At 37.1% G+C, this 20,321-nt stretch overlaps 1 protein-coding gene across 4 annotated transcripts in view; it reads left to right on the top strand.

Annotated features, from left to right (window-relative positions):
• CADM2 (cell adhesion molecule 2) overlaps positions 1 to 20,321 on the top strand; it is a 1,135,583-nt gene that overhangs the window by 1,107,227 nt on the left and 8,035 nt on the right. For all 4 annotated transcript variants that reach the window (XM_070071934.2, XM_051859415.3, XM_089330678.1 and 1 more), the window contains one exon: positions 19,604 to 19,729. In XM_070071934.2, the coding sequence (XP_069928035.1) occupies positions 19,604 to 19,729 (126 nt within the window). The remainder of the gene's footprint in view (positions 1 to 19,603; positions 19,730 to 20,321) is intronic.

The raw sequence follows: 20,321 nt of genomic DNA on the forward strand, positions 1-20,321 counted from the left end.
ATTCCCATTGGGTAGCACTTAAGAAGTGAGTAATATTTCAGTCTGCCTAAGTCAAGTAATCCCAAATGTAAGTAATTTACAAAAAGGCATCAGGGACTGTTACAATAGACATATTGCAATATGTCATTGGAAATCAGCATCTCCCCACATGTTTGATCAACAGCCAGATGGAAGCTTTTATCACATTTATTTAATCTGAAATACACATGGTAATTACACTGGACCTTTGATTCAAGGCCTTATTAGTGTCTCATGAGAAGTCAGGAAATGAGTTTGTCAGTTGCAAACTGATGTAGTCATGACCCTCTGGGTAGAATTTACATCTATCACTGCTCGCACTAGAGTATTGCTACAAAACACACTGCATCTCTCAGAAGAGAGAGAAAGTAAAGACTTAGGTAACCTGTGTGAGAGGAGAAAGAGGATCCTGATATGTGCAAAAGCTGGTTTATTTTCTTGTTCGTTCATGCTATTCCAGAAGGGGTACCACCTATGTGTGGTGACTAAAGTGGAATATAGAAGCATTCTTCAAAATGCTCATGGAACATGGGTGTTCTGAAGAATCAGGCATAAATTTTAAAATTTTTAAAAAATGATTTATTTTTGTTTTATCTGAAAGGCAGAGCAGCAGAGAGAGAGAGGGAGAGAGAGAGAGATCTTCCATACACTATTTCACTTCTCAAATGCCTGAAACCTGGGACAGGGGTTAACCTGAAGCCATGAGCCTAGAAGTCAACCTTGGTCTACTATGTTAGGGGCAGGGACCACAGTACTTGAGCCATCACTTGTTGCCTCCCAGGTTACAGATTAGTAGGAAGCTGGTTGGGAACTGGAGCTGGCATCAAACTCAGGCATTTAGAAATAGGATCCTCCTGTCCTAAATGACATCTTAACAACTGTGCTAAATGCCAACCCCATGATTTCAAAAACTTTTGGACCAAAATAAACATCATTTAATCCAATTTTGTCATAAACCTTTGATGTATTCTTACAATACATATGGCTAGTGTCTCACGAAATGAAATTTGACAGTCTACCAGCACAGGCACATTTTAAAACATCACTTTTCTAGTCCTAATCCTAGAATCAAGGATGTCTGCTGTACTTAAATTTAGTGGAAGGTAATATAGATGGCATTTTCCTGGTTGAGCAATAAGAGTAAGATGATATCCCAAAGGTAACTTTTCAGAATCTTCTTGTTAGGAAAGTGCTGGATAGCAAAATTATATTCACTGTTGGATGCTTAAATCCTGACTGTTTAACTGTGGTGATCTTACATAGCACCAAAACATAAACAAAGCTGAAACATATTAACATGGATAAAAGCATGGAAATAACATCCAGGTTAAAAGTACATTGGAGGTTATATCTGAAGAATGGGGATTATAGAGCTTTAATCAAGTGTTATAATTTTTTTTAATTTCTGTTTATTTATTTGAAAGTCAGAGTCAGAGAGAGAGAGAGGGAGGGAGAGAAGAAGGGAAGGACAGAGAGAGAGATGTCTTCCATCTGTTGGTTCATTCCCCAAAGGGCCGCAAAAGCCAGGGCTGAGCCAGGCCAAAGCCAGGAGCCAGGGGCTTCTTCTAGGTCTCCCACGTGGATGTAGGGGTCCAAGGACTTGTGCCATCTTCTGGTGATTTCCTAGGGGCATTAGCAGGGAGCTGGATTGGGAGTGCAGCAGCTGGGGGGGCCCAAAGCAGCACCCATATGGGATGTTGGTGTTGCAGGCAGCAGCTTAATCTGATATGCCACATCATCCCTAAATACTACTGATTTTTAACATGTGGAAGTTTGTATGATTATATGATTTTATTTTCAAAGTTAGAAAAAGGAGCATATGTGTGTGTATCTCTTCCTTAAATTGTTCACAAAATTTGCCATTTTCTCATATATTTTTCTATTTTTCAATGGAAAATTTTATTATGATTCCTACTAAAGAAAATAGGTTGCCATTAATATAGGATGACATAAGGAGAAATAGTCAATGAAATCAATATACCTACTGAAATTTCTCTGAAAATTGTATTGTTTGATGAAGACTCTGTTAATAACTATTACTGTTGTCCTAATAAATTGCATAGACCTTTATTCTATTAAATTAAGAGGCATTAAATTAAATTATATTAAAATCAAAATACCAATTAAAAACAAAATTGTCCTATAAATTTTATTTGTGACATTAAGTCAATCTGGAATATACTATAGATATTGAGTGGTTATCTGACATCTCAAATGAGAATGTGCTTAAGTTTGGTGACTTCTTTATTTTCCTGCTATCACTACTAGTACTTCAAATGATGTTTATGTTAGATCTGCATGATTTGCATGGCTATAGATAATACAAACGTAACATCTTCTTTGTGCTAGCCATCAGGATCGTAGGGACATTATATGATCCCATGTCATCTTCACAAAGATTGTATAAAGCAGATGATTGGCAAAGACAACATTTTATGAGAAGTAACAAGGCTTTTCAAGATCACTGTATTCATACTTCAGTCCAGTGGAAGCCTTTCTAATTGTGAGAAGACTTGTTTGAGATTATAATTCATTTATTTTTTAAAGATTTATTTATTTATTTATTTGAAAGGCAGACTTGCAGAGAGGCAGAGAGAGAGAAAAGGGAGAGAGAGAGAGAGAGAGAGAGAGAGAGAGAGAGATCAGCTGGCTCACTTCCCAGATGGCGGCAATGGCTGGAGGTGCGCCAGTCTGAAGTCAGGAGCCAGAAGCTTCTTCTGAGTCTTCCATGCAGGTGGGATTTGGGCCATCTTCTACTGCTTTCCCAGGCCATAGCAGAGAGCTGGATTGGAAGTGGAGCAGCCGGGATTCGAACCAGCACCCATATGGGATGCCAGCACTGCAGGCAGTGGCTTTACTGGCTACACCATAGCGCCAGCCCCAATTCATTTAAAATACTATTTTAATACTATTTTTATGCAAGTCTTTTCCAAATTACAGGTGTTTTAAAATTTTTTTATGGTCAAAAGCTATTTTAAGTCTCATTTTGTTTTATTCTGCTTTATAGTTACAACAAAAATCTTACAGGTAACACTATATTTTAAAAATCCCTTTAGTATATATATATATATACATATATATATATAAACAATAGTTATGAATCAAGAAACAGAATGGAGAACCAGATATTACCATCTCTGGTGCTAACTGAGCTGCTGCTTTCCAATGTGACCTTAAGAAAACAACTTAAATTTTTATTGTTGCTGTTATTTTCTTGACATATTATCTTACAAGACAATTTGAATTCTTGATGAATGACAGATTTCAGGAAAGAATGAAGGAAAAATGATTTTATGTGGAGGTAAGGAAAAATAGAAAGAAGGGAACTTAACACTGCATTTATTACAGAAACAGAAATAAAAATTATGCTGAATTTAAAAGAGTAGTTATGATTACATGGGTTTTCATTCATCATTATATTTATTTTAGGTTATATGCTTAATGATATCCATGAAGGGCACTCTCTCTTCCTCTAAATTGCATTTATCATTCAAATTTGGGGATACTCTCAGGTATTAAGTGTCATTTGAAAAAGCTTTCATAATTCTGCACTTATAACAATAAGACCTAGTTTAGAGTATAGAATACAGATATCTTAGTGTCATCATTTTCTTCACTATCATTTAAAGGACCTCAGTGCATACATCGCACAGCTTTCATTCGAGTCTTTTAATTTGTATGTCTGGTCGGCGCCGCGGCTCACTAGGCTAATCCTCCGCCTGCGGCGTCGGCACTCCAGGTTCTAGTCCCGGTTGGGGCGCCGGATTCTGTCCCTGCTGCTCCTCTTCCAGTCCAGTCCTCTTCTCTGCTCTGGGCTGGGAAGGCAGTGGAGGATGGCCCAGGTCCTCGGGCCCTGCACCCACATGGGAGACCAGGAGGAAGCACCTGGCTCCTGGCTTCGGATCGGTGCAGCATGCCGGCCATAGCAGCCACTTGGGGGTTGAACCAACGGAAGGAAGACCTTTCTCTCTGTCTCTCTCTCTCTCTCTCTCTCTCTCTCCCTCTCTCTCTCTCACTGTCTATAACTCTAGCTGTCAAATAAATTTAAAAAAAAAACTATTGTATTTTCTAAGTACTTAAAAATGTGTTTGTCCTGTTATTGGTGTTTCCTTTGAAGATAAACTTAATATAATTAAAACCAGGTTACACGTTAGTTTAAGAAGAAATGTACTCAAACTTTGATTTCACTCTTAGGCAGAAATCATCGCTTACATTTTATTTTACTATAATTCTGCTTTAAAATACATTACTGTTTAGATTTTCACAGAATACATTTCCGAAAATAAACATTGGCAATGTCATAAACCAGCCATATTTCTTTTCAATGGTTCTTCCCTTTTTTCACTGAGACCAGTGATGTGCTAAAAGATATTGTTAACATTGAAAGCAGAACAGTTCCTAGTTAGAAAGACCAGAGGCAATAGAATAAAAACTATCGATTTCTAAAAATCAAATAAAAATACAAAAGTTGGGCAGAACTGGATGAGTTTAACTATCTTTTTCCTGATAAAACCAATACAAAATTATGAAATTCAAATTTGCTTATAGTTTCTAACTTCATGAAGTATTTTATCCACTAAATATTTATGGAACACTTTGAGATATTACTTATGTTTACAGGTTTTGTCTTAGGTAATTTAGGTTTCTATAACAAAATATTACAAGTTATAGGTGGGTGTTTGGCCCAGCAGTTAGGGTCCCATTTGGAATACTTGCGTCCTTATCCCTAGTGCTAAGTTCAAATCTTGGCCCTGCTCTCCATTCCAGCTTTTCTGCTAACACACTCTGGGGGGCTCAAGTACTTCCCTTGGTGAGAGGCCTAGACTGAGCTTCTAGTTCCTGGCTTTGTCCTCTCATAGCCCTGGCTGTTGCAGGTGGGCATCTGGGGAGTGAACAAGCAGAAGGAAGATCTCTCTGTCTCTCTGTCTCTTGTTTCTCTCTGTCTCTCTCTCTCTTCTTCCCTCTATCCCACCTTCCCTCTTCGTCTGGCTCTCTGACTTTCAAATGCATTAAATAAATAAAGATTTCCAAGAGAAATACCACAAGTTGGTTAGAAGTCCAGAGTGAAGGCACTCTCAGATTCTTCCCTGTCTGCTGCTTTCTGGTTCATAGATGATGCTTTCTTTTATAAGGGCAGTAATCCCATTATGACAGCAGAACCCTCATAGTCTCATCACTTCCCAGTGCTCCAGCCCTTAATACCACCACATTGGTGATGAGACTTTCACCATCTGCACTGGAGAGACAAAAACACTGAGACCAGAACAAATCCCACATAAACCGATTTTAACAGTTAACTTTGTGAGGGAACCAGAGCAAGTACACATGCTTCTTTATGAATGGATAAACTGTAGCTCCAATAGGGCCAAACTGAAATTGGAACTTGGATTTCATGGTTCTGAATGAGAAACTATTTCCGATTTCTCTGATCTTAAAGAGAGTTTACTATCTAATGCAGGAAAATTGGACTCTATGTTGTGTGCTAATGGATAATTTAGCTGACTTTTCATAGCAAAAAAATGGCTCTATGGTTAACCAAAAACTTAATTTGATTTTTTCTTTGATCACCTAGGTAACCTCAAAAAAAAAAAAAAAAACCACCAATTCATATCTTTCCTTCCTCCTGTTATCACATAAATAATCTGCTTCTGGCAAGTTCTCTCCCTTTTGGTTGTCAGTGCTAAAGGACATGAAGCATTTTCTGAAGGGCTCTTAGTTCTAATAGCTACACTACTCTGCTGGTTGAGAGACCTCTCTGGAGTTGTTCAAATTCTTCAGACTTGAAAAATTTCCTCACTTGGAGTCAAAAAAATACTAACCTGAGTTCACCACACAGAAAGAGCAGTGAAATAAAGAGATTATGCTAGAGCCGAGTTTTTTCCAAAATAAGAACACCATTCTAGGAGAAATTTTCCACTGAAATTTTTATTCCCAAGAACCAATAAAGTATATTATTTAAGCGTTTATTTTATAGTCAGTATATTGTTGACTCTTGGTAAATACAAGTTAATAAATTATAATTGGTATATAATTAGGATAACTATAAGTCATGAATAAAGATCAAACAGATATTAGAAGAGACTAATTCTCAGAAGCAAGAATTTATAATCCAGTGAGTGAAATTAGTATAGAATATGACACACATCACTTCTGCAGTTCTGAAAATCACTCTACACTTGCTGAAATATTTTACAAACTGATTATATCTCTAAAGTAGATAAAGATGAAATTCTCAACTCAAACTAAACTAAATCCAGTAAACAAGACAATGATTTTACAGTTATTGTCAAAATCTTTTTGAATAGGAAGTCTACATTAAGGCATTTTTTATTAGCTTGATGTGGAAACAAATTTATGTAATAATAAATATATTTTGATAGAAAAATCTAAATGTTGTGTTTGCTGGGATTTTTTAACCTACTATTAAAAATCCTTTTTATGATGGTACCTTAATTTAGAACTCATATATTTAAAGTTCTTATGAGCCTCGTTTATAGTTAAAATTAAGTGTAATTCACTGTGCACCCACACATTTTTGTGTTTTCTGTCCTTTAGAGATTGTTCTTAAATATTTTCACAAGAAATTATAAGATTAAAAGACAGTAGATGGCCCCTAAGTGATTGTAGTGATGCGTTTCTTTCCAAGGACTTTGCAAATGTCACATACTGCCTAAGGACAATTTATTTTTTTCCATAAATTGTGTATAATTATTTCTACTGTGATGCCATGGTAACCTTCTTTGTGAAGCATGATTTTCCATAAAGAGGGAAAGTAGGCCCTTAAGTAAATAGAAAAATCCATATTTAATGTTAGAATCAAATTATCCAAAGCATCAATGAGTTAAAATCTGAGTCATTTTTACTGAGAACTAATTTCTACAATATTTAGATAGTAACTGTATTACTATAATTTAATATCATGAGGGGGAAGTGATCTATTGATCAGCACAACAAATTTGTATATAAAAATCCAATCTGGGCCGGCGCCGCGGCTCACTAGGCTAATCCTCCGCCTAGCGGCGCCGGCACACCGGGTTCTAGTCCCGGTCGGGGCGCCGGATTCTGTCCCGGTTGCCCCTCTTCCAGGCCAGCCCTCTGCTGTGGCCAGGGAGTGCAGTGGAGGATGGCCCAGGTGCTTGGGCCCTGCACCCCATGGGAGACCAGGAAAAGCACCTGGCTCCTGGCTCCTGCCATCGGATCAGCGCGGTGCGCCGGCCGCAGCGCGCCGGCCGCGGCGGCCATTGGAGGGTGAACCAACGGCAAAGGAAGACCTTTCTCTCTGTCTCTCTCTCTCACTGTCCACTCTGCCTGTCAAAAAAAAAAAAAAAAAAAAAAATCCAATCTGTGACTGGAATTCAGCATAAGAATTTAATATTTACCATTCACTCACCCGATTTACTGGGTTCCAAGAATTGTTAAAAGTGTTGTTGCAGTGATATTACAAATGTAACATACAACGTTTATCTTCAATAGAACTTACATATTTAAGATAAAACTTAAGGAAATGAATTAATATGGGGGAAAAACACCTGCATTAAATTATTCATGAAAAATTGACATGGAGACACTGGTCACTGTTGTTTGGAATTTGGAAACACAGGGAAAGATGAATGTCCTACAGGATGAAGAAGCACTCTGAAGGGTGTTCAATTAGTGTAGACTGGCATTGGAATCCTCTTCATGCTAGAAGACAAAGCAATTATGTGAAAAGAGAAAAGGCTGCAAATGACCTCAACTAGCACTTGTACTCAAAATAAGAGTCATCTGAGCCATCCTAAAAACTGTGATATCTATTTTTAAAGCTTTGCAAGGTTATTCCAAGAATAATGTAGGCATGTTATCTCATGATTTACCAACCTTTTTATTAATAATAAATAACTGATTTTCAGAGTCAACAATTTACTTGTGTGCATGAAATTTTCATTTGTAACATAGACTAGTACAGATTAAATACTCAACAAATGACTCTTTCATTTAATCCATTCTCATCAGACTCCTACAGGATTCCTGTTCATCAATCTCATGTTGTACAAATTATCCTCCATTAATATTTTCCCCTACTTCGCAAATAGCTAGCTAATTAGAATGATCCATAGTTACCACATAAAGTAACAGTAAGGGTCTAAATGAGTGGTGGTAAAAGGAAATCTCTGTTTTTCATCTGACAGTTTACACTTTCCACATCCCATCCACAAAATTAGCAACCATTATGTCAGGCATTCTACAAGTCCTTCATGGCATTAGCACATTTGGTTTTGACAATCCTGAGAAGCATAAATATTCACAATCTAAAGATGAGAAGTCATGTAGATAGCAGTACATTCTTTAAGATCTGATATAAACAATTTGAAAATCCAGGATTTTGTCAGATCCATGTCATTGTCTTCCACCTGAAAAATTTTTAAAAACTTTGCTGATAAAGAAAATTTGACTTTGTAAACATATTTAATATACTTTAACAACCATTATTCTTTTATAAAATATAAATTTAAAATATTTTAATTCCTACTATTTTGTCTAAAATTGAAAATCATATGTAATAATAGAAAAAATTTTAAAGATTTATTTATTCATTTGAAAGTCAGACTTATGGGGAGGAGGAGATAGAGATTACCCATCCACTGATTCAGTCTCCAGTTGGCAGCAATAGCCAGGGTTGGGACAGGCCAAAGTCAGGAGACCAGGAGCTTCCTCTTGGTCTTCCCCATGGGTGCCAGGGACTGAATTACTTGGAATATCCTCGAGTACTTTTCCAGACTGTTAGCAGGGAGCTGGATTGGACGTGGAGCAGCAGGACTCAAACTGATACCCATATGGGATGCTGGTGTTGCAACCATTGGCTTTACCTACTATGTACAACGTTGGTCCTGGAAAAATTTTTTAAATAATTCTAATACTTGAGTGAAAATTATGTAGGATTATATTTTATGAATGTTCTGATCTAAGAAGATAAGAGATACTTTATGCTACAGTTTGTTCTTATTTTAAAGACAAAATCATGACATACAAGAAACTTGCTAGAAATTCTCAGCAGTGATTTAAGAGATCGTATTATGTAATTCATATTAAGATGATTTTTAAACTTGCTCTGAGGTTTTAATATTTATATTTGCTTTTACTTCAAAGGAAGGGAAGAAGAGGGATGGAGGGAGAGAGATATTTCATCAGCTATCTGCTGGTTCACTCCCCAAATGGCGCAACATCTGGGGTTCTGGCCAGGTCAAAGCCAGGAGCCCAAGGCCCAATGTGGATCTTGCCTATGAGTAGCAGGGCAATTTATTAAGCCCTCATGCGCTGCTTCTCAGGGTCTATATTAGCAGGAAGCTGGATTCCAAGTGGAGCCAGATCTTGAATCAGACACTCAGATATGGGATGTGTATATCCCAGTGTCCTAACCACTGGGTCAAAAACTCTCTGTCCAAGATTGTTATATACCTTGTTCTGTATACCCTAATACTATTTTCCGTTTTACTACTTGTCAGATACTACTACCTATATATATTATTTGTAGTCCTTTATTGTAAACAAATACCCCTGAGAGTTGTTAAGCTTGGAAAGTTTAAATTTTACAGTGTTTACGTTTTACACACTGTTAAGTAAGAGAAATTGTTAATATATTGCCAGATCTGCAGGACTTACTCACCTCAGTGTTAACAGGCTCACTCCAGCAAGTTATGGGCAACCCTTGAGAATAATAATGATCTTTAAAGATATATGCTATATTTATCTGAATTATAATGCAGACTCAGCTGTCTGTTAGGAAACTTCAGAAGGTTCCACTTCATCATTTTATTGCAATGACAATAGAAGATGAGTGGGAGAAAGGATGTATGAGAGATTCCCACTGAGATTTAGACATTTAAATTATGTATTATCCCTGCTTTGTTCAGATGATACTTAGCTGACCCTCAATCTCCCTTGTTTTAGCTTCTTAGAAATAAAAGAATTTTGTTCTAGCAGTTACTGAAATAGAATAAAAAGCATAGACAATAATGCTATATATTTTTTCAACTTTTATTTAATAAATATAAATTTTCAAAGTACAACTTTTGGATTATAACAATTTTTCCCCCTATAACCTCCCTCCCACCCACAACCATCCCATCTCCCACACCCTCTCCCATCCCATTCTTCATTAAGATTCATTTATATTTGACAGGTAGAGTTACAGACAGTGAGAGGAAGAGACAGAGAGAAAAGTCTTCTTTCCGTTGGCTCACCCCCCAAATGGCCGCTACGGCTGGAGCTACGCCGATCCGAAGCCAGGAGCCAGGTGCTTCCTCCTGGTCTCCCATGCGGGTGCAGGGCCCAAGCACTTGGGCCATCCTCCACTGCCCTCCCAGGCCACAGCAGAGAGCTGGACTGGAAGAGGAGCAGCCGGGACTAGAACCTGGTGCCCATATGGGATTCTGGCGCCGCAGGCGGAGGATTAGCCAAGTGAGCCACGGCGCCGGCCCCTCAAGATTCATTTTCAATTCTCTTTATATACAGAAGATCAACTTAGTATATACTAGGTAAAGATTTCAACAGTTTGCACCCACACAGATACACAAAGTATAGAGTACTGTTTGAGTAGTTGTTTTACCGTTAATTTGCATAGTACAACACATTAAGGACAGAGATCCTACATGGGGAGTAGGTGCATAGTGACTCCCATTGTTGATTGAACAATTGAAACTCTTATTTATGATGTCAGTAATCACCCAGTGCTCTTGTCATGAGCTGCCAAGGCTATGGAAGCCTACATTTTTAGAAAATATATTTACCATTGTCATGTAAGGAAGCATTTTATACTCATCTATCCGTATTATCTTTAAAAATCTTAAAAACCCTGATGCAGTATCCTGATTTATTTTGTTGATGAAATAAAGACAAAGTTGAAGTGTTTCCTTCATAGGCTAGAAGAATGAATAAAGATCAACAAATATATTATAGATTCCTTTCCCCAAACATCCTATTAATATATCTACCAGTGTATCTGAAATAATGTGATAACTGTGATCTAAAACAACTTTCAGCATCTCAGGTTGTCTTAATATCTAGAAAAAACTTGGGGCTCTGAGATTCTATTGTGAGAATGAAGAGTATACGCCAATAGATAAATAAATAAGAAGAGTATAGATCACTCAATCATCAATCTCTCATCCATGCTAATGTAAATCCCAAGACTTTTTCTCCAGTCCATTCACTAGTTGCAGAGACACGCCGGGCAATGCGTCTTTCTGTTACAAAAACAGTTTCTGCAGTTGATTTGGCTTGCAATGTTAGCAATAAGCAGGAATAAACCCCAACACCAAAACAAACATCTCAACAATTAGATTGACAATATGGGAAGAAAGTGCAAGGATCTATAAATGGAATTTTAAAAACTCAATCTGTAATGAATGAAAAATACCATTTTCTCCTCTCAATTATATGTGTTTAAAACATCTGTTATGTCACTACCAGAGTGGAATTCAAATAGAGTGTATACTTAAATCAAACCAAGTTCATAATCTGTAATAAAATCCTTTTGGAAGAGTTAAGAGCAAATCTATAATCAAAAATGAAATCACTTAAACAACTCACAAACTTTGCAAATATTACTAGCTAGAAAGCAAATTAGTAAAATGATTAAAAAAGTAGGAAAGAGGGAATAAAATATACTCAACATAATAAAAAGCGCTCCCATTGGTACATGATTAGTTTCCAGGGAGGGGGGGAATAGATTACTGTTTCATCAAAAGTAAAAAACTGACTTCATAAACTAAAAACTAGTGAACTAATCTGATTTTAATTAAAAAAATAAGTTCACAGAAGATGCAAAACTATGATCAGAGACAAACGGCAAAATATATGTGGGTAAAATAACAAAACAAAATGGAGGAACAAAGGATTTTCTAGTAGTTCAGGAAGAAAAAGAAAGGCAAGTCACTTAGAAAAGAATGAAAAACAAGCTCCTGAATGAGTTCAAATTTGTTCTGGACAGGAACGAAAATGGAAATGGAGTGGCAAAACAAATAGAGACTCTGAGGATTTATTCTGAACTATTAAGTAAAAAAAAAAAAAAAAAAAACAAACAAAACACTAAAACCAGAGATTCTTCATCCAGTTGAATGCCTATCCACGACATAAAATAATGCATTAATATTTAAGTATTAATTAAGTTTTTTTATGAAATTATCTTCCTTTATTTAAAATATATTTATTTATTTATTTTGAAATTCAAAGTTAAACAGAGAGAGAAGGAGAGGCAGAGAGAGAGAGAGAGAGAGAGATCTTCCACCTGCTGGTTCACTCCCCAATTGGCTGCAAAAGATTAGAGCTGTGCGGATCCAAAGCCAGGAGGCAGGAGCTTTGTACAGGTCTTCCACACAGGTGCCGGGGCCCAAGGACTTGGGTCATCTTCTACTGCTTTCCCAGGCCATAGCAGAGAGCTGATTTGAAAGTGGAGCAGCCGGGACTTGAACCGGCACCCATATGGGATGCCAGCACTACAGGCAGTGGCTTTATCCACTATGCCACAGTGCGAGCCTGAAAATTATCTGCCTTAAGACAGGATGTGTGTTCCATGTCATCAAGGGATGAATATCTTTGCTATCAAATTTTAGAAAAGTAGGAATTAGGAGAGATGATTCTGGATATTGCTTTGAGAAAAAAGACTAACTACTAGCCAAAGGAGGATTTAGGCTAGTCTGCTTAATTATGGATGCAATTCTAGGATCATCCAACTAAGATGATATTGTCATTATTGTTCATAGAATGCTGATTCATAAAAGTAAGATAATGTAGTATTGAAAGACATTAAAATAACAACTGAAATACTCTTTAAATTATTAGGAATATTAAATGTTTGGTGGTCAAGAAATGAAAGAATACCTTGACAACTCTAACTTTGACAAACATTAGACATGCATTTTAGAAAATTAAAACACAAAAAGAAAAAAAGGAAGGAAATAAAGAATAGACTGAATAATATTATGAAAAAGTAATAATAAAATATTTTTGAAACAATATTTAAATATTTTCAATACCCCATTTATTTAAGAACAGAAAATAACATTAGTGAAAATATGTGGTCAAGTTTCAGAAAACTATATAATTTCCTTACATGACAATGAAGATTTCAATAATTAAAGAACCATGCAGGGTATGGCAGTGTGGCATAATGGTTAAAGCTGCCGCCTGCCTTAACTGCATCCTATGTGGGCACTAGTTCAAGTTCAGGCTGCTTCATTTCTAATCTAGCTCTCTGCTATGGCCTGTGAAAGCAGTAGAAGATGCCCAAAGTCCTTGGGCCGTGCACTCACATAGGAAACCTGGAAGAAGCTTCACATCAGTGTAGCTTCGGCCATTGTGGCCATCTAGGGAGTGAACCAGCAGAAGGAAGACCTCTCTCTCTCTCTCTCTGCCTCTGCCTTTCAAATAAAATAAATAAATCTTAAAAAAAAAGAACTATGCTATGGTTTTGGATAATGTCCTGTATAAAGCAAAATCTAGTGGCAGTTACTTGCTAGACTGGTGTCCCATACTGGAGTGCTGGTCCACGACTTGGCTGCTCCACTTCTGATCTAGCACCCAGATAATGCACTTGGAAAAGCAACAGAAAGTGTCACAGTACTTGGGACCTTACACCTACATGGAAGATCCTGATGGAGTTCCAGGTTTCTGGCTTAAGCTGAGGCCATTTGGTGAGTGAACTACAGGAAGGAAGATCTTTCTCTCTCACTCTATGACTGATCCTTTCAAATGAATAATCTTTTTTAAAAACAGTCTCTCTATACATTGACGCAATTCTAATAAATAACCTGCTATATTTTTTACTCTTTTGAAAATTTTTCTGAACATGATTGGATACTTCTGCTGAACATTAAAATGAGTTTAAATGAGTTTAAACTACAATACTAATGCAGTATTGCATAATGGCACATGCAAATCATAGTATGTAGACACATAAAACATGTAAACATTTTTGGTAAGTTACATAAATTTATTGATGAAAGATGACGTGAAGGGAACAATTGATTGAAAAGAATTAAAGTTCTATTTTGATAATAGTATCTTTGAGTTTATATTTAACCTCAAATCATAAATTAAAATACATCTTGACTCTATTAAACTATAATAATAAGAGCATTAGACAACAATAAAGATCTATAGGTACACTAACTTACAATGGAGCAAGTGTTCCCATCATGATCCTCAAAGCCAGGTGCTGTAACACAAAAGTCAGATTTGCAGCATGAAATTGCAGGATGTATCTATGGCAGGAAAGATCAGAAACAGGGGCCTGTGCTATAGCACAAAGTTTTAAGCTGTTCTTGCACCCAGACATTTCATATCCTTCAAGTCTTGGGTGTTTTGTTTCCTGTCCAGCTCCTTGCTAATTTTTCTGGGAGAGCACTGAAAAATGGCCAGAGTACCTGGACCACTGCCACCCAAGTGGGAGCCCTAGATGGAGTTTCAGGCTCCTGGCTTCAGCCTAAGCCAGTTCTGGCTGTTGAAGCCATTTGGGGAGTGAAACAGCAGGTGAAATGTATCTTTCTGCCTGTCCCTCCTTTCCCTCTCTCTCTGCATTTAAAGTAAATAAACAAATATAAATAACATTTTAAAACACACAAAGGAACAAAGTATGAGAAATTATTTAAAATATTGGTATTTTTATGAAGGAGATCATTAAAATAGAAAATTTTAGTGGAAAACTGAGCAAACTACACTGACAGACACTTCAAAAATAATGAATTAGTATGGCCAAAAATATTTAGATATCATTATGCTAACTTGCAATGTAATAAACTCAAAATATTTAAAAAGGAATGTCACTTTCCCACATAATTTAGCACTACATAAATAAATAATGTTTCATGTTACTACCCTATGGAGGAAAAGAATGCCTCACACATGGTCAATGGAAGTGAATTTGTTCAGTCATTCTTCAATGGAATTTGACAATATTTATCAAAAGTACTTACAAAAATATTTATGTCATTTGGTCTACCAATACCATGTCTCAGAATTTACCTTCAAGAAATGAGACAGACACAGAGATGGATGAACAAGAGTGGTTTGTAAGCTTCCCCAAAGAGTGCTCAGTTCTAAAAGCTATTCAGCAAATGGAATGGATGTGATTTATGATTGTGCAAACAAAAGGTGGGATTTTAAACTGATTCCAAGGTCTGACCAAAGAATAAGAAAAGGGATTTCAGAAATTAGACAGGTTTATTTTTTCAGCATTCTTTTGAGGATTAAACTAAGCTAGAAAATTAAAGGGAAACAAGACATATATATAGTATAGATTAAAATTAGCTGCTGTAATAGATTACAATGTCAATGCTTAGTGTTTGAAAATACTTTTCTAATTGTTTCAATGCATTTTTTTTCATTTTCATTTTATTTTGGAAAGGATGGTAGGGTGAGAGAGAAAGACAGAGAGGGGGAAATGGAAAGAGATCTTCCATCTCCTGGCTCACTCCCTAAATGCCCAAAACAGCCAAGACTGGGCCTGAGCAAAGCCATGAGCCCTGAATTCTATCCAGGTCACACAGATGGTTGACAAGGACCCACGTACTTGAGCCATACCTGCTGTCTTCCAGAGCATATATTACAGGAAGCTGGAACAGAAATTGAGCAGTCAGCTGTGAAATTGGGCACTCCAATATGGGATGTGGGCATCCCAAGAGGAAACTTAAACTTATTTCCACAATTTTCTTGCAAGGACAGAACCAGTGACCAATACCTTTACTTATTCCTGTGAGTCTTCCATCTTCAACTTTTATTTCTCAGGATCACAACAGAAGGTTACCTGTGGAAAGTTTTGATTGCCTGAACCTTGATTCTATTGTCTAGAACAAAAACCACATAGTTTCATCCGACTGTAAGGAAGTTGGAAAACATTTAACTTTCTACACTGAAAGCGAAGGAAGTATATGTATCAGCTGGAATTCTCTGCTTCAGTATACCATTTAGGTCACCAAATATGATTTCATCTTTTCTCTTACACAAAATACTACCAAACCCTATCCGAAGAGACAACCTAAATCCCATCAATCCAATGTTCTCAATTCAAAGTCTAAGATCCCCCGGGGTACACATCATAATTGTATTTGGATATGTTAATCCAGAGACAAATAACTCAAAGAAAAGTTATTTATGCCTCCCCTACCTCATGCACAATACACAGGGCACAGACCTGAGAAGCAAACATTCTCCCATTTGGAAATAAAAGAAGAATGCGCAACACAGAGTAGTCACTGATCCATACCAATTATGAAAACATGCCAGACAGGTGTTAAAATGTCCCTCTTGCCTTGGCAATAGATGCTGTTCCAACAAGAAACTAGAGGCTCCTGTTTTCAATCACCTGTGCCTTCCCCAATTCTACCTTCAGGGCCTCGGCCTTGTCAGGCATACTCCATGACTGCACTTCAAGTAGCTGTCAGGAAATAAGACTTACATCAGGTCTATAGAGATTTTGTAGTCCACTGTTTGCTTCCTCTAGGTTTAACAGTTTGCTGGTTGTTTGGGGAATCAGAGACTCTTTGCTTTATCTGATTGGACCCATGATTCATTGACACAACAATTCTGTTAAAAAGAAATAGTCGACTCCTCCTGTACTTGTTAGGTTCATGTTATTTTTTTTTTAAGATTTTATTTATTACTTTGAGAGGTAGAGTTACAGACAGTGAGAAGGAGAGACAGCGAGAAAGGTCTTCCTTCCATTGGTTCACTCCCCAAATGGCTGCAACAGCCAGAACTGTGCTGTTCTGAAGCCAGGAGCCAGGTGCCGCCTCCTGCTCTCCCATGTGGGTTCAGGGGCCCAAGGACTTGGACCATCTTCTACTGCTTTCCCAAGCCATAGCAGAGAGCTGGATTGGCAGAGGAACAGCCAGGACTAGAATCGCCCATATGGGATGCCAGCACCACAGGCAGAGGATTAACCTACAACACCATGGCACTGGCCCCAGGTTCATGTTCTTACAACACACTTAAAGTTTTGGATGACATTGTTGACAAGCATTATTTATTTCTGTATTTACTACCTGTGTAAATTCCTCTTTTTCGTTTTTTTAAACTTTTATTTGTTACATATAAATTTCCAAAGTACAACTTTTGGATTCTAGCGGCTTTTCCCCCCCATAACCTCCCTCCACCCACAACCATCCCATCTCCCACTCCCTCTCCCATCCCATTCACATCAAGATTCATTTTCAATTATCTTTATATACAGAAGATCAATTTAGCATATATTAAGTAAAGATTTCAAAAGTTTGCACCCACAGAGAAACACAAAGTGCAGAGTACTGTTTGAGTACTATTTATACCGTTAATTCACATTCTACATTACATTAAGGACAGGGATCCTACATGTGGCGTAAGTGCACAGTGACTCCTGTTGTTGATTTAACAATTGACACTCTTATTTATGGCATCAATAGTCACCTGAGGCTCTTGTCATGAGTTGCCAAGGCTATGGAAGCCTCTGGAGTTTGCCAACTCTGATCATATTTAGACAAGGTCATAGTCAAAGTGGAAGTTCTCTCCTCCCTTCAGAGAAAGGTACATCCTTCTTTGATGGCCCATTATTTCTGCTGGGATCTCACTTACAGAGATCTTTCATTTAGGTCATTTTTTTGTTTTTGTTTTTGTTTTTTTGCCAGAGTGTCTTGGCTTTCCATGCCTAAAATACTCTCACTGGCTCTTCAGCCAGATCTGAGTGCCTCAAGGGCTGATTCTGAGGCCAGAGTGCTGTTTAGGAAATCTGCCATTCTATGAGTCTTCTGTGTATCCCACTTCCCATGTTGGATCGTTCTCTCCTTTTTAATTTTATCAGTTAGCATTAGCAGACACTAGTTTTGTTTATGTGATCCCTTTGACTCTTAATCCTATCATTATGATGATTATGAACTGAAACTGATCACTTTGACTAGTGAGATGCCATTGGTACATGCCACCTTGATGGGACTGAATTGAAATCGTTCTAGCTCTACCATTAGGGGTAAGAATGAGTGAGCATGTGCCGAACTGTACATCTCTTCTCTCTCTTTTTCCCACTCTTATATTTAACAGGGATCACTTTTCAGTTAAATTTAAACACCTAAGATTAATTGTGTGTTAATTAAAGAGTTCAACCAATAGTATTAAGTAGAACAAAAAAATACTAAAATGAATAAAGTAGTGAGTTGTTCCTCGACAGTCAGGACAAAAAAAAATTCCTCTTTCAAATTATTAGCAGCTATCATGCAGTTATTTGCGATGGTGGAATTGGGAAAGTAGCAGTACACTCAATCAGATCTTTGTCATGTGGCTGAGCCATAGTGGATTTTGTTGCTGAAAGTTTCAGTCACTTTTATCCCTCTTATGTGACTTCTGTAAGTAGAAAATTTTGAGTACCTAAATGTTTAGGCTTCCTTTTGATCATTTATGCTTGGAAACATGTACCTTTTACTGGGCTCATCTCTTTTCTATATCTTACTAAAGGCACAATGTGAAAGAACATTATTAATTACATTTTCCTACTTGCATTTGCTAGAACCACAACCTCGATAGACACTTAATTCCCAGTGCTGACTATTCATCTTCCCTGTCCTATCAGCAACAATGAACAGAGTGGTAAAAACAACCCTTGTCTCCTACATCACAGTCTTCCCTTTGTACAACCTCAGTGGCCCCTACAAGGTCTCCTCCTACCTCATTGTTCACACCTCAGTGTGTCTTGCTGCAGAAACTTCCCAATATTAAATATAGGAGCTCCCTGGTGCTGAGTTGTCATACCTCTTCTTTTCTCTATGATGAACTTTTGGAGAGTTTATAGCTTTGAATCATATTTATCTAATGACAATTCTCAAGTTGCATCTTCCAACTCATCCTTTCCAATGATATAATTTCATTGTTTTATTTTTAAAATGATATTAAAAATAATAAAGGGCATTGGGTTCCAGTGATTTGTCCTCGAATGCCAGCGTCCTGAATCAGTGTGGGCTCTAGTCAGGCACTCTGCTTTTTATGCAGCTCCCTGCTAATGCTCCTGGGAAGGCAGGGGAAGATGGTCCAAGTGTTTGGGTCCCCACCACACATGTGGGAGACCCAGATGCAGTTCTAGAATCCTTGTTTTGGTCTGGCACAGCCCTGGCTGATGCAGCCATTTGGGGAGTGAACCAGTAGGTGAAGATTTCTGTCTGTCTCTGTCATTCTGCCTTTCAAATAAATAATAGAAATCTTTCTATAAAAGAGTGATCTAGAAAGGTTTGTGATATTTATATATTTATTTTTATATACATGTATATTATAACCATTTTCGATGGATTTGAGGAGGGAGAAAAGAGACATAGCTGCAAAAATCAGATAAGTTTGTTTATCAAGCCTTTCCTTAAAATGTAAGCTCAGTGGTGACTGTGAGTGATATGTCAAATGTTAAGTCCACAGGTATATTGTAAATAATAGACACACAATAAGTATTTGTTGGCTGGATGATTAGTGGTAATTTACATTAATGCAGTTTATTTTAATAGAAATGTGCTAATTTACCAAATAGTCCATTCTGGTGCAGATACATATTTTATGACTAAATATGACACTAACCAGACAAATATTTTCCACTCTTTCTCAGATCCCAATGCTCTGGCTGGCCAGGCTGGCCCCGACCATGCTCTTATAGGAGGAATAGTGGCTGTGGTTGTATTTGTCACACTGTGTTCAATATTTCTGCTTGGTCGATATCTGGCGAGACATAAAGGTAGGTTATTTACTGAGAGTATGCTTAATTTGGGCAAAAAAAATTTTAAAGATTAGCATAATCCAGAAATATGGGAGTGTGCATATTTTTTTCTGTATGTGTATGTGCAGAGAGAGAGAAAATGAAAGAATGTTAAATAGTGCTGTGGAATATGACTCAGCTACAAACACAAAAAAATGAAATCCTGACATTTGCAACAAGATAGGTGACTTGGAGCTCCTTATGCTAAGTGATATAAGTCAGAAACAGAGACACAACCACACATTTTCTGTCATAAGTAGATGTTAATCTGCATATGTAATAAAAAGGAAATATGTGCATGCCAATTTGTTTAGTATAAACATGTTTTTAAAGGTTTTCTTTATTGAATTTTAACTTTTAGAGCATAATAAACACTCCTGTCCTCATTCTATTATCTTTTTCATGAATTCCACACCATGTGACATTAATATATGCACCCTATTTGAAAAATAGCATGTATGCATATATATAATTTATATATAATATTTATATATGAAACAAATATGGCAAATATAAAAATGGTTCTGTCAGTGTGTATTCATTAAACTCTTCTTTATAGTTTTTTGTATGA

This window comes from Oryctolagus cuniculus, chromosome 4 (genome assembly GCF_051225735.1).
Source record: "Oryctolagus cuniculus isolate XC-2025 breed Fujian yellow rabbit chromosome 4, ASM5122573v1, whole genome shotgun sequence".
Taxonomy (NCBI): domain Eukaryota; kingdom Metazoa; phylum Chordata; class Mammalia; order Lagomorpha; family Leporidae; genus Oryctolagus; species Oryctolagus cuniculus.